Source organism: Myotis brandtii, unplaced genomic scaffold, assembly GCF_000412655.1.
Source record: "Myotis brandtii unplaced genomic scaffold, ASM41265v1 scaffold1609, whole genome shotgun sequence".
Lineage (NCBI taxonomy): Eukaryota > Metazoa > Chordata > Mammalia > Chiroptera > Vespertilionidae > Myotis > Myotis brandtii.
This window is the reverse complement of record NW_005355879.1, coordinates 183708-195550: the sequence shown is the minus strand read 5'-3', so window position 1 is coordinate 195550 and position 11843 is coordinate 183708. Positions and strand designations below refer to the sequence as shown.

General features: G+C 47.1%; 2 protein-coding genes across 2 annotated transcripts in view; one reads left to right on the top strand and one right to left on the bottom strand.

The window, feature by feature from the left end:
* The first annotated feature begins 808 nt into the window (after positions 1-808).
* On the top strand, positions 809-5352 carry LOC102251777 (macrophage-expressed gene 1 protein). The gene has a single exon (XM_005862122.2). The coding sequence runs from the start codon at positions 873-875 to the stop codon at positions 3024-3026; it is 2154 nt and encodes a 717-aa protein (XP_005862184.1). The 5' UTR covers positions 809-872; the 3' UTR covers positions 3027-5352.
* Positions 5353-5681: 329 nt separating this feature from the next.
* DTX4 (deltex 4, E3 ubiquitin ligase) overlaps positions 5682-11843 on the bottom strand; it is a 23652-nt gene continuing 17490 nt past the window's right edge. Inside the window, exons 7-8 of the mRNA XM_014536335.1 lie at positions 10540-10629; positions 5682-9035 (exon numbers count right to left, since the gene is read on the bottom strand). Of these exons, the coding sequence (XP_014391821.1) occupies positions 8802-9035; positions 10540-10629 (324 nt within the window). The 3' untranslated portion in view covers positions 5682-8801. The remainder of the gene's footprint in view (positions 9036-10539; positions 10630-11843) is intronic.

Genomic DNA, 11843 nt, shown 5'->3' with positions numbered 1-11843 from the left:
CACTGTCTGCTATTTCCAAGTCAAAGTCTAGACTATAGTGTGGATTTTCTCTTTGTTTAAACATTTCTATCTGAAAAGAAACAACAGCACGGAGTGGGACCCCTCACCTTCACTCTGAATGCTGAGGACAACGCAGACTGAGGTTCCCAGTGTGTAGCAAGTGGAATCCTCTTCAGATCTCTTCAACTCCGCCTCAGATAATGCCATCTCCAAAGCCGGGACTATTAGGGCTTACCACAATGAAACTCCACAGGACTCATGTCCAAGATTTTCTCTCCTTTCTTCTGTGGGAACAACCTTCACCCTCAGGTGAATGGGAAATCCGGGCTTTGGCCATGAGCTACCTCTAGAATAGGTATGGAGGAGTCGGTGTCTTGGCAAGCGTGATATTGTCATTTACCTCTGCATTTGCAGGTTGAAGAAACTAATATTGGAGTTCCAGGAAAGAGCAGTCAGAAAAACTTGGAAACATCAAGAGAATGAATCGAAAGCAAAACCAAAGCTTTCTTTTATAGCTAGAAAACTCGTGTGGAGGAAACAGTAAGGTGTGTGGTTGAACTTCTGAGTACCCCCTACTGCCACAGCATAACCACCTGGGGGGGGGCGTGGGGGAACAGTTAGAGTAGTTAACTGTTAAGGCTATTTAGTACACCATAATATTTTCAAAGTCCTGATGGACCACAGTATTCCAGTCAACTCATTTCCCCATTTTGCAATTACAGTAGCCTAAAGCGGAACTGGTGGCTTTAAGAGAACTATTGATTCTTTTTTTTTTTTGTAGTTTCAGCAATTGCTCTTTCACATTGGTTCAGCTTGCACCACACTTGCTGGACGCTGCTTAGGGCTGGCTTGCCGCTGAGTCTGTCTGAACCATGACCAGCTTCAGGGGTGCTATCCTCTTCTGGGCAGTGGCAGCATGGGCTAAGATGGACAAGCCTCTGGGCGAGGCCGATGAGGCTGGATTTCAAAAATGCAAGAATGCCTTAAACCTACCTGTGCTGGAAGTCTTACCTGGAGGTGGCTGGGATAATTTACGGAATGTGGACATGGGACGGGTGATGGACTTGACTTACACCAGCTGCAGGACCACGGAGGATGGACAGTACATCATCCCTGATGAAATCTTGACCATTCCTCAGAAACAGAGCAACCTGGAGATGAACTCAGAAATCTTGGAGTCCTGGGTGAATTACCAGAGCAGCACCTCCTTCTCCATCAACATGGAGCTCTCCCTTTTTTCCAAAGTCAATGGCAAGTTCTCCCCAGAGTTCCAGAGGATGAAGACGCTTCAAGTGAAGGACCAAGCTATAACCACCCAGGTTCAAGTAAGAAACCTGATCTACACAGTCAAAATCAACCCAGTTTCAGAACTAAACTTGGAGTTTAAGAAATTGCTCTTGGACATCTGTGACCGTCTGGAGAACAACCAGACACGAATGGCCACCTACTTGGCAGAGCTCCTGGTCCTCAACTATGGCACCCATGTCATCACCAGTGTGGATGCTGGGGCTGCTCTCATTCAGGAAGACCACATCAGATCCTCCTTCCTCCTGGACAGCCAGAGCAGCCGTAGTGCTGTGACTGCATCTGCTGGAGCTGTCTTCCGCAACATCGTGAACTTCAAATTTGAGGAGAACTATACCTCACAGAATGTCTTCACCAAGAGCTACCTCTCAAACCGCACCCACTCCAGGGTGCAGAGCATTGGAGGGGTTCCTTTCTACCCAGGCATCACCCTCCAGACCTGGCAGCAGGGCATCACCAACCACCTGGTGGCCATAGACCGTGCTGGCCTGCCTCTGAATTTCTTCATCAACCCTGACATGCTGCCTGACTTGCCAGGGCCGTTGGTGAAGAAGTTGTCTAAGACGGTGGAATCTGCTGTGAGACGCTACTACACGTTCAACACCTACCCGGGATGCACAGATCTCAACTCGCCTAACTTCAATTTTCAGGCCAACACTGATGATGGCTCTTGTGAAGGGAAAATGACCAACTTCTCCTTTGGTGGGGTTTATCAGGAATGCACTCAGCTGTCAGGGAATGGGGCTGTCCAAGTCTGCCAAAACTTGGAGCAGAAGAATCCACTCACTGGTGATTTCTCCTGCCCCTCTGGCTACTCCCCAATCCACCTCCTGACCCAGATCTACGAGGAGGGCTACAATGGCCTGGAGTGTGTCCGGAAGTGCACCCTCTTGATCTTCTGCAAGACGGTGTGTGAAGATGTGTTCCGAGTGGCAAAGGCCGAATTTAAGGCTTTTTGGTGTGTGGCCAGTGGTGAAGTACCAGAAGACTCAGGACTACTTTTTGGGGGTCTCTTCAGTGCTAAGAGCATTAACCCTCTGACAAATGCACAGTCATGCCCAGCTGGCTATTTTCCACTAAGACTCTTTGAAAGCCTCAAGGTATGTGCCTCTCAGGACTATGAGTTGGGATATAAGTTTTCGGTCCCCTTTGGTGGGTTCTTCAGCTGTGCAGTTGGGAACCCCTTGGTGGATTCTACCAAATCTAGAGACTTAGGGGCACCTGCTCTGAAAAAATGTCCCGGGGGCTTTAGCCAACATCTAGCCCTCATCAGCGATGGGTGCCAAGTATCCTACTGTGTCAAGTCTGGGCTCTTTACAGGAGGGTCTCTGCCCCCTGCCAGGCTCCCACCTTATACCAGGCCACCCCTTATGAGCCAGGCTGCCACCAACACTGTCATTGTGACTAATACTGAGACTTCAAGCTCCTGGATTAAAGACTTCCAGACCAACCAGTGGAGGTTGGGAGAGCCGTTAGAGCTTCGCAGGGCCATGAAGGTCATCCATGGGCATGGGAGTGGTCTGTCTGGGGGAGCAGCTGCTGGGGTTACAGTGGGGGTCACCACCGTCCTGGCAGTTGTTATTGCCCTGGTGATCTATCGCATCCGGAAATACAAGAAGAGGGGATACCAGGCAATTGAGGAAGAGAGACAGAGTTTGGCTCCTGGCACTGCAGGGAAGGAAGACGCTCCTGACCAAGAGCAGGAGCAGTGTCCAGCCTAAATTTCTCCTGAGAAAATGCTTCATTTGCAGGCAGAGCTTCAAGCATGTCTTTCATTCCTTCTCTCTACATTTCTGCCTTTCTAACTATTAAAGTGGCAAGTGCAACCAAAAGCAGGTATACCTTTGGTCTCTGGGCCAGGAAATTAATAGAGCTACATGGGCGAGTTTGGGGTGAGGATTGGGGAGGAGTTGTGACTTTCTAAGAAAAAGTCATTCTGGGCATTAACACATGAAGGGGTATCTTTTCTCTATGTGCACCATTAATTATTTTCACCTGAATGCATACATGTAAAGAGTCGGGTATAAGGTGGGAGAATGTTGATATTTGAATTTGGAAATGATGTATTTAATCTGAGGTTGGCCATGGTTTCCAATTCATGAGCTATAAGAATTTCTGTCTTGAAAAAAAAAGAATTCCTGTCTTTAAGTGTTACCCTCCAGCTATCTTGTTTTTAAGAGTTGTCTGGATCTCATGTTCCCGGAGGCTGACAGAGCCCCCAGAGGACACAGGAGTCCTGCTTGGCCATAGCTTTTTAGCTTTGAGGGCTCTGCGTTGATGGGCTGTGTCGTCTCCTCTGGGTCATCTCAACATCATCTGAACAGAAACATGTTGCTTATACCAAACCTATGTTTTCCAACTTCCACACAATTTAATGCTTACTTAGACCAGATCACCTTTGGACTTTGGACTAGTTCATAAAGTCCTGAGAAAATATTTTAACTTATCAACTTCTATTAGGATGTCAAGGGAGAAGGAATAATATGTAGAAAAGGAGTAAATGAAGAAAGGATAAAAACTGGAAAAGGGTTTGGTACTCAGAGGAAATTGGAACTCTTACCCACAACAACTACCTGGCTTCTTTCTCTTAGCTCCTCATAAACGGAGCAAAGAAAAGAGCGTAGATTTGGGTGGATTAAGTATTGCAGTTTCCTGGTCTATGTTACCAAAGTACAACCCCTTCCTCTTCCATGAATGGCCCTTTTCTTTCCTGACTCCTATCACATGCACCCCCAGCCTCATACATCACATTCCAACAAGAAGTTTGCATTTTTCTGGGAATGGGAGACAAGGAATAAAGCAAACAGTCAAAGTAAGCCCACAGCGAAGTTTTTCATTCTCCTGAAAACCAAAACAGACTAGACACCGCATATGTACCCTCCTGCCTTTATCTTACCAGAGGCAAGGGGGCCAGCATGATCAAATCCATGCTTTTAAATGAAGTGAAAAAGGCATTCAACAGCATTTGTGACGTATTCCCTTCAGTTCTAGGCTGACCTCCTGGAGGCACCTGACAGGATGCATGCCTGTTACCTGGCATTTGAGGCTTCACCCAGTTTTAGTACCAATCTCACCTAACTGCAATGATCAGGGAGACTCTATCAATGTTCCTCCACCACATTTTAAAAAGTTACATATTTCTCACCAAATCAAACCACTAGTGAGTGATCTTCTGTGGAGGATAGTTTGTCCTCCCCCGGGTCACATTCACAATCAGGAGCTTAGGTTTACAATTGGTCCTTCTTCGGAGGAGCTTGGAGAACCCCAGCCTGTGAGGCCACGAGAGGGAGGACCACCCCTCAACCCCTGCTGTGATGAAGAGAAGTAAGTGACAGAAGTGGAGCCCAGCCAGGGGCACCAATGTCTACAACCACTTCACTTGACCTCACCTCTTAAGCATTAAAATGTTCCTCTAAACTTCTGGGTGTTTTGTGGGTTAGTTTCAGCCAAACTAGCCACTCTTCTACTGCCTTTCCCAGGAATTCTTTGAAGATGACTGAGTCAGAGAGACAAAATAGAACTGTGGCTTCCAGACTTTCAATGCAATAACTGCCCATGCAAGTGAAAACCTTGGCTAACTTATTTAACTTGACTTTTTCCCCATCACCATTTATACCCCTACACCCTTTCCCACCTCCCCCGTGCAATTATCACACTATTGTCATGTCCATGAGTTCTCTCTCTTTTTCTTTACAAACTTATATTTCAACTAACAAAATTGCACATAAATAAGCATTGAAATATGTACTTAAGGAGCACTCTGTCTGATTGTTCACCCAGAGGAAATCGGAACTTGGGAGTTCACAGTGCTTTTACCAAGTCAGAGCCCGGAGGGGAGGGTTCCCAGGCCCGCTTTCCTTCTGGTGAGCCCAGGCTGGGGTCTGTGGGAAGGCCAATCCAGATTTCAAGAAAACCACACTTTGTGACCTCTCAGAAATGCAGACAAAGGTGGCTTTGGGGAACAAAGGTGGCTTTACTATTGCATTTTATTTCTGTGTTCTTGTTAATATCATGATGATTCATGCTAAACATTTATTTGAAAAACAACAGCCTGTGAACTATTGAAACATACACTCTAGTGTGGTCAGGTAAGGGGAACTGTAAGAAGTGAACATGCATAGTTGTTAAAAAGTTTTTCCCTCAGGTTCATTTATTTCCCCTGTCATGTGGTCTGTTTTCTTTAGAGGAACAAGAAGTCAATCCAGGTCCCTTGGGCACATGTGTGGTTGGAAAGATGCGTAAAAAATAGAGAAAAGGGACTCCCCCTACTCCACCCAGTAGGAGGGCTTTGTTTATTTACAGGCTCAGGGAGTTACCCCAAATGCCTCACGGATAGGCACCTGATCTATAGAAAGAAGAAGGTTGACAACAATTTGTGGTTGTTTGCCATTTATTGTTCTGCATGTACAGCTCATGAGCACCAGGTGGCGATGTCCTCTCACAGAGCAACACCAACAACTTCAAAACACAGCAGTTACAAAGATTTACATTAGGACAGTCACCTGCCCTTTCCCAGAAACCCACCCCCACTCAATGCCAGTGACCACAGACAAAGAAAGGGTACAGGACCCTTTCTTGTACCACATGGGGCCTTCCCCCAGTCTTCTCATGCACACAACAGTGCAATACCAGGACGAGTACTTTTGACCAAGTCTGAAATCACAGAGGAAAGGGATGAAAACATAAAGGCACACACAACCACATATGCACAATTAATCTTTATGGGATGAGCATCTGACAGGGTTTGTCATCCCTGGAGACTCAGGGAGGGAGGAACTGGGCTGCTGGTGCTAAGACGATGAAAGGAAAGGCATGGAAGTCCCTGTGTGGGCCAGGGAGTTCAGCAGGCCTTCCGGTGGGGACACACCTGTTCAAAGTGCTGGATGCCCAGGGCCTCTGCTGGCAGGGTCCTCACTGAACCCGAGACTGTACCTTTTCAAGCCAGCTCCAGAGAAAGGGCAAAGGAATGCTTCCCACCTTGCCTGGCACAGTGTTAGAAAGGAAATGCAAGATTCCCTCTGACCAGAATGTCCCACAAGAAGATGAGGATGAGGTAGCCCCGACTGAGCATCCTCAGAGAGGAAGAGAAATGGGGAACAGATAATCAACGCCCCAGGAGAAAGGCTTGAAGGTCTGAAGACTTACTCTCAAAGTGGCATTTCCCCTGGCATACATCCTGTGTTGTATGCTCTCTGGGTCCCCTTTCCCACCCACACTTTCTTTTGCTTGATGCAGAAAATCAGTTTCTCCCCATTGCCTATTGCCAGTTGTCAAAGCATGTCTTCTTTCTTCCCCTTCTCCTACTACACAACTGTGCTTCTATCCACTGACCCTCCGTCTGATTCCTCATCACTGTGGGTGACAAGGGTGGAGGCGGAGATGGCAGTGGCCCATTGTAAAGCTCTCTAATGAACTCCTCTATATGGGAGCCTGGCGAGGCCATGGGGGGTGACATTCAACACTGCAGGGGTGTGTCTTGAGTTTGGGTGTTTCCTTCCCAACAGCGGCAGGAAATGACTCGGTGGTGCAGTGAACTCAGGACCAACCACCCAGTTTGCTGGTGAGATAAATGACTGCTGACTTATGAGAGAGACCAGAACCAAGATGGCAGACACGATTCTCCCCATCAGAACTCCCCCTGCTACAGCCTATGACTGTCCAGACAGCCAGTGGGAAAATGAGGAAAGGCTCAGCACCAGCGTCCCCGGGGAACTGGGTGATACTTAGGTAAATCCACTGGTCACAGCTGCAGGCCTAACAGCAGCAGCTCTGAAAAGCTTGGTTTCTGGTTCTAATTTAAGTACCATTTTTTGAAGGTTCTTTTGTTTCAAATTTTCTAGCATCAAAAACCTCCCAAATATTATGAAATATATATGCATATATATACGTCAAACCCCCAAAACATGAGGTATATAAATTCAAATTAGTATCCAGAGGAACTTCCCCCAAACATATAGTTCAAAGAACCCACCTTCAAAGGGGAAATTGGGTTTCCCTGCTTGATCCCCCTTCTCTCCTCACTGACCCCCAATTCATTTAATAATGGGAGCAAGCCAAAGGCAAGAGGAATATTGGGGAGGAGATAGATAGGGTCTTGGGACACAACCCATACACAGGTTGGACTAGACCATAAGACTGTGCTAAGCCTGTTACGAATGAGCTAAAGAGGCTCCCTCCATGTTCTAGGTCAATCTGCAATGGACGAGGGAAATGGGGGGCCCAGCACCACCCCTGGGCTCTAATGAACAAATTTGCATGGATACAGATCGAAGCCCTCAGAGAAACAAGGCTGGATGGATATTGGCTCAGATCCAATCTTGAAAGAGATTGAAAAAGGGGTCAGTCCAGCCCTCACCTTGCACATCTCCCCAAACACAGTTCTGACTTGATCAGAACCCAAGTTTACTATGTGATGGGTTGGCAAAGGGTGAGAGAAGTCGAGGGGTCACGGCTGGGCTGTCTGATCCCCATCAGAATTGGGGTTGACATCTTGAAAAACAGACTGTGAGAACATGATGGGACTCTCCACCAACCTGGCCCAGTGGTATACATGTGCACATGCACACACACACACACACACACACACACACACGCAAGCACATACACAGATGGCACAGAGCCCAGCACAGGCTCTACTCACAGTGACTTGATGAAACTCATGGAATCTTTGAGCTGATCTCGGATGAGTTTGGAAGAAGACTATGGACTCCTCTCCCTGAGGACAGTGCAGATGCTAAATGGGATGCAGGCTCTGGTCTGATCAATGAGTGGCTGGAAACACCTTGGGGTGCCACCCGGAGAGGACTCCCAGAGCCCATCCATCTGCATGAGAGAAGCAGATGCCTCTTTGGACCGGTCAATGGTGTGAGGAGGAAGGAGGGCCCAGAGAAGCCAAGGACTCTTATGAGAACTGAGTGTGCTCTCAGAGGCCTTTGCCTCCCTGACCCTCTTGGCAAGAAGCGCTTCCTCACTCTTCGCCGAGGCATTGATTTCTGATGTCACAGCATTTTAGTGGTTCACCTCTTTGCCCCCCAAACTTGCACAGTGAGAGCTCCTCGCCTCCAGCAGAGGAGAGAAAAGCGGAAACTCCACTTTTGGAAGTGGAAGCAGCAAGAAGCCAGCTGAGGCCATGACCCTCAGGCTTCACGAGGCCAGGATATGGAGTGCCCATGCACTGTCCACACCCTAAGTGTGCTGACCATGCCCCCACTTAGTGGGTGAGGGATGGTGTTCTTGACTACCCAGCACCGAAAACCCCATGGGAACAGACTGGGGATGGCCCTCATCTCATGTCCCTTTTGTAATGGATGAGGTTTATGAATAACATTCCCTTACTCAATCTGGCTCCCCCCTGTGGCTGGGAGGGATGGGGAATGGAGACAGGACAGGAGGGGAGATGAGGGAGTCGGGAGGGCACTGCACCAACTTCTACCTTGACTCTCCCCACTTCCTACCCTGTGGTCCCCACAGCCCCTCTCCCCCAAAGCCCTTCCTGTTCAGTCCTTCTCCTGGGCAGTGCTGTCCTCAGAAATGCCCTGGGCAGCCAGTTCAGCCAGCACATTATCCAGGTAATTGGCATCTGGGTAGCCATGGCCAGTGAGATTCGAGCCAAACTCTGTCTTGTGGTGAACCTCATTCCAGATGACGGTGTCTGACTCGCCCGTCGTGCTGGAGGTACCAATGGCAAAAATGAGGCGGCGATCCCAGGCCACCAGCAGCAACTTCAGAACCTACAAGAGAAAAGGCAGGAGATCAAAGTCAGACATTTAGTGTTGACCAAAGGCTATCATTTGGATGGTAGAGAGTCCTGCAAAGGGCCCCACCCCTTCCTGCATCGTAATGTCCTAAGTGAAGAGAAGATTTGGATGTGGACTCAGGGACATGCAGGTAAGTCTTGGCTCTGTCACTGCCTAACTGTGTGACCTTGGACAAGTTAGATCACCTCTCTGAGATTTAATTTCCTTATTTATAGAATGGCAATGGTATGACCTACCTCTAAAGGCTGTGAGTAGTTTAGCAGTTGCTATGTGCAAAGTAGCTTAATAGCAGTGTCTGGAACACACTATTCAACAAATATTAGCTACCAATATCACAGCTGCATTTTGAAAGTTAGGACCTAGGAGTTCAAGGAACTTCTTTTTTTAAAAGAAGTTCATATATATATATATATTATTGATTTCAGAGAGGAAGGGAGAGGGAGAGAGAGATAGAAACATCAATGATAAGAGAGTATCATTGATTGACTGCGTCTTGCAGGCCCCCTACTGGGGATCGAGCCCGCAAACCGAGCATGTGCCCTTGACTGGAATCTAACCCGGGACTTTCCAGTCCGCAGTCTAATGCTCTATCCACTGAGCCAAACCAGCTAGGGCTCAAGGCACTTCTGATCTGAGAACTTCTGAGGCTGTGCCGGCCACCCTCACCCCACCCCACCCCACCCCCAAGTTTTGCTTGAGTCCGTAACACAGCCGCGAATAACCTGACACCCCCACCTGGATGTGGTATTCATTTACCCACAGCTGAAGTTGTGGAATATTTCTGCAATGACAAGGTCGAAGCGCTTTGACCTTTTCAAGGCCATTTCATATTTATTTGCTCATCTGGTCCTCACACCCACACTTTGAGTGAGGTCTGACTGGCGCTTAATCATCTCTATATTACAGGTGAGGCCCAGAGAGGTGTTAGGCTTGCAGAATGTTCTAATTCAGCTAAAATTTAAAAATATGTATCTTTGTTAAGCAAGACAAATGCCTAACACCGTGTCCAGCACCTGATAAAAATGCGTTGGGTTAAAAACTGAACGACCGTAAACATGGTATGGGCTGGAGGTGGGGAATCGTAGTAATAATAGTAGCAGAGATTAACACTATGAGCCACTGTTCCCTGCCTCAGAGCACTGCTTCTCAAGCTTTAATGTGCTTTCAGATCACCTGGGATCTTGTTAAAATGAAGCAGGTTCTATGGTTCTGAATTTCAATCAAGTTTTCAGATGTTGGTCCTAGGACATCTGTTAAGCAGCAAAGTCCTAAGGGGAGGATTCTAAAATAGATTAATTATTGCCCCACCATCCTACAAAAAAATTTATAATCATATTCATCCTTACCTATGGTTGACTCAACTATGATCTTGTGACCATGTGCATCTGTAGCTAAGAGAGACACAGTTCTCTTTACCTTGGAAGCAAAACTTGGGTCCTTAACATAGAAGTAAATAACTTGATACCCAGGTTCTTACTTTTCTCCCTTTCTCACTGTCTGGAAGGTAACAGTGTCTCGGGAAACCACGGGCACTGAAGCTCTTCCCAGGATTTGGGTGTTCTGGTCCCTGAAAGTAAAGAAAGAAAACAAAGGGCATTAAAAAAAAATCAGTATATATATATAATCAATGATGATCAGCTGCCTCCTGCACACCCCCTACTGGAGATTGAATCTGAAAACTGGGCAAGTGCCTCAATCGGGAATCAAACCGTGACCTCCTGGTTCATAGGTCAACGCTCAACCACTGACCCATACCAGCCAGGCAACAAAGGGCATTTTTCAACATATTTCTGATGAGGTGATGTAGGCTGGGACTAATGTAAATAATGAACACAATAATAATGGTCTTAGGGTCTAGAGAACAGACCCCAAAGGCAGCAGGAGTGAAGCCCTGGGCTTGGACCCAAGCTGCAGCCTCCCAGCTGTGTCAGCTAAAGCCCTCTCTTGGGGCTTTGGTTTCCCATCCATTAAACAGGACGGATGTAGAATATCATCTTGTGTGATTGTTATGAATGCTAAATGAGCGTGGCGCCTGCTTGCATACTAAGAACTCAGTACATGTTTAGCATCACATCTATTCTGACTGGTTTTACAAAAGAGGAATACAGCCCTTACAAGAGAAATGACTTCTATAGTGTTAGTGGCTTTGCCAAAACTCAAGCCCAGGATCTCTGAGGCACAATCTGGACTTTTTACCTCCAAACCGCTCAGAACAATACAAGTGCCTCTCAGCTCTGAGCTGCACAGTCAGAATGATCTGAATGATTCTTGTGCATTTTCCCCTTTGTCCTCATGGTTGTTTGTTATTGTTGTTTGTGTGTGTGTGTGTGTGTGTGTGTGTGTGTGTGTGTGTTTTGGTTTGTTTTCTTGTTTAATAATGTGGATTGGGAAATTCATGACTAAACATCTAACATTTCAACTGTTGTCACCCAGTCCCATGAAGCAGTCTCAGGCCACTGGGTGGAAAAGAAACTAAAGTAGAATGTAGCTAGAAACCAGGATGCCCAGTCAGGGTCCACAGGCCCCTTTGAGAAATTCATCAAAAGTGAGGGATTTTTGCCAAGTAACATATTTTTTTCATTATATACAAATGTTTGTATATTGTTTCTGATTATCCCAGACCCCTTCAAAATCTGTGAAACCTGTTTTAATATCTCTTCCAGATTAATGTAAAACCAATATAATAAAACGCTAATATGCAAATTGTCCCCTCCACTGGGAGTTCGACCAGGGGGTGGGGCCAGCCGGCCAATCACCTGTGGCCCCTTCCCCCACCCTCAA

Coding starts and splice junctions, on each gene's coding strand:
- LOC102251777 (XM_005862122.2), top strand. CDS start 873: ATGACCAGCTTCAGGGGTGCTATCCTCTTCTGGGCAGTGGCAGCATGG.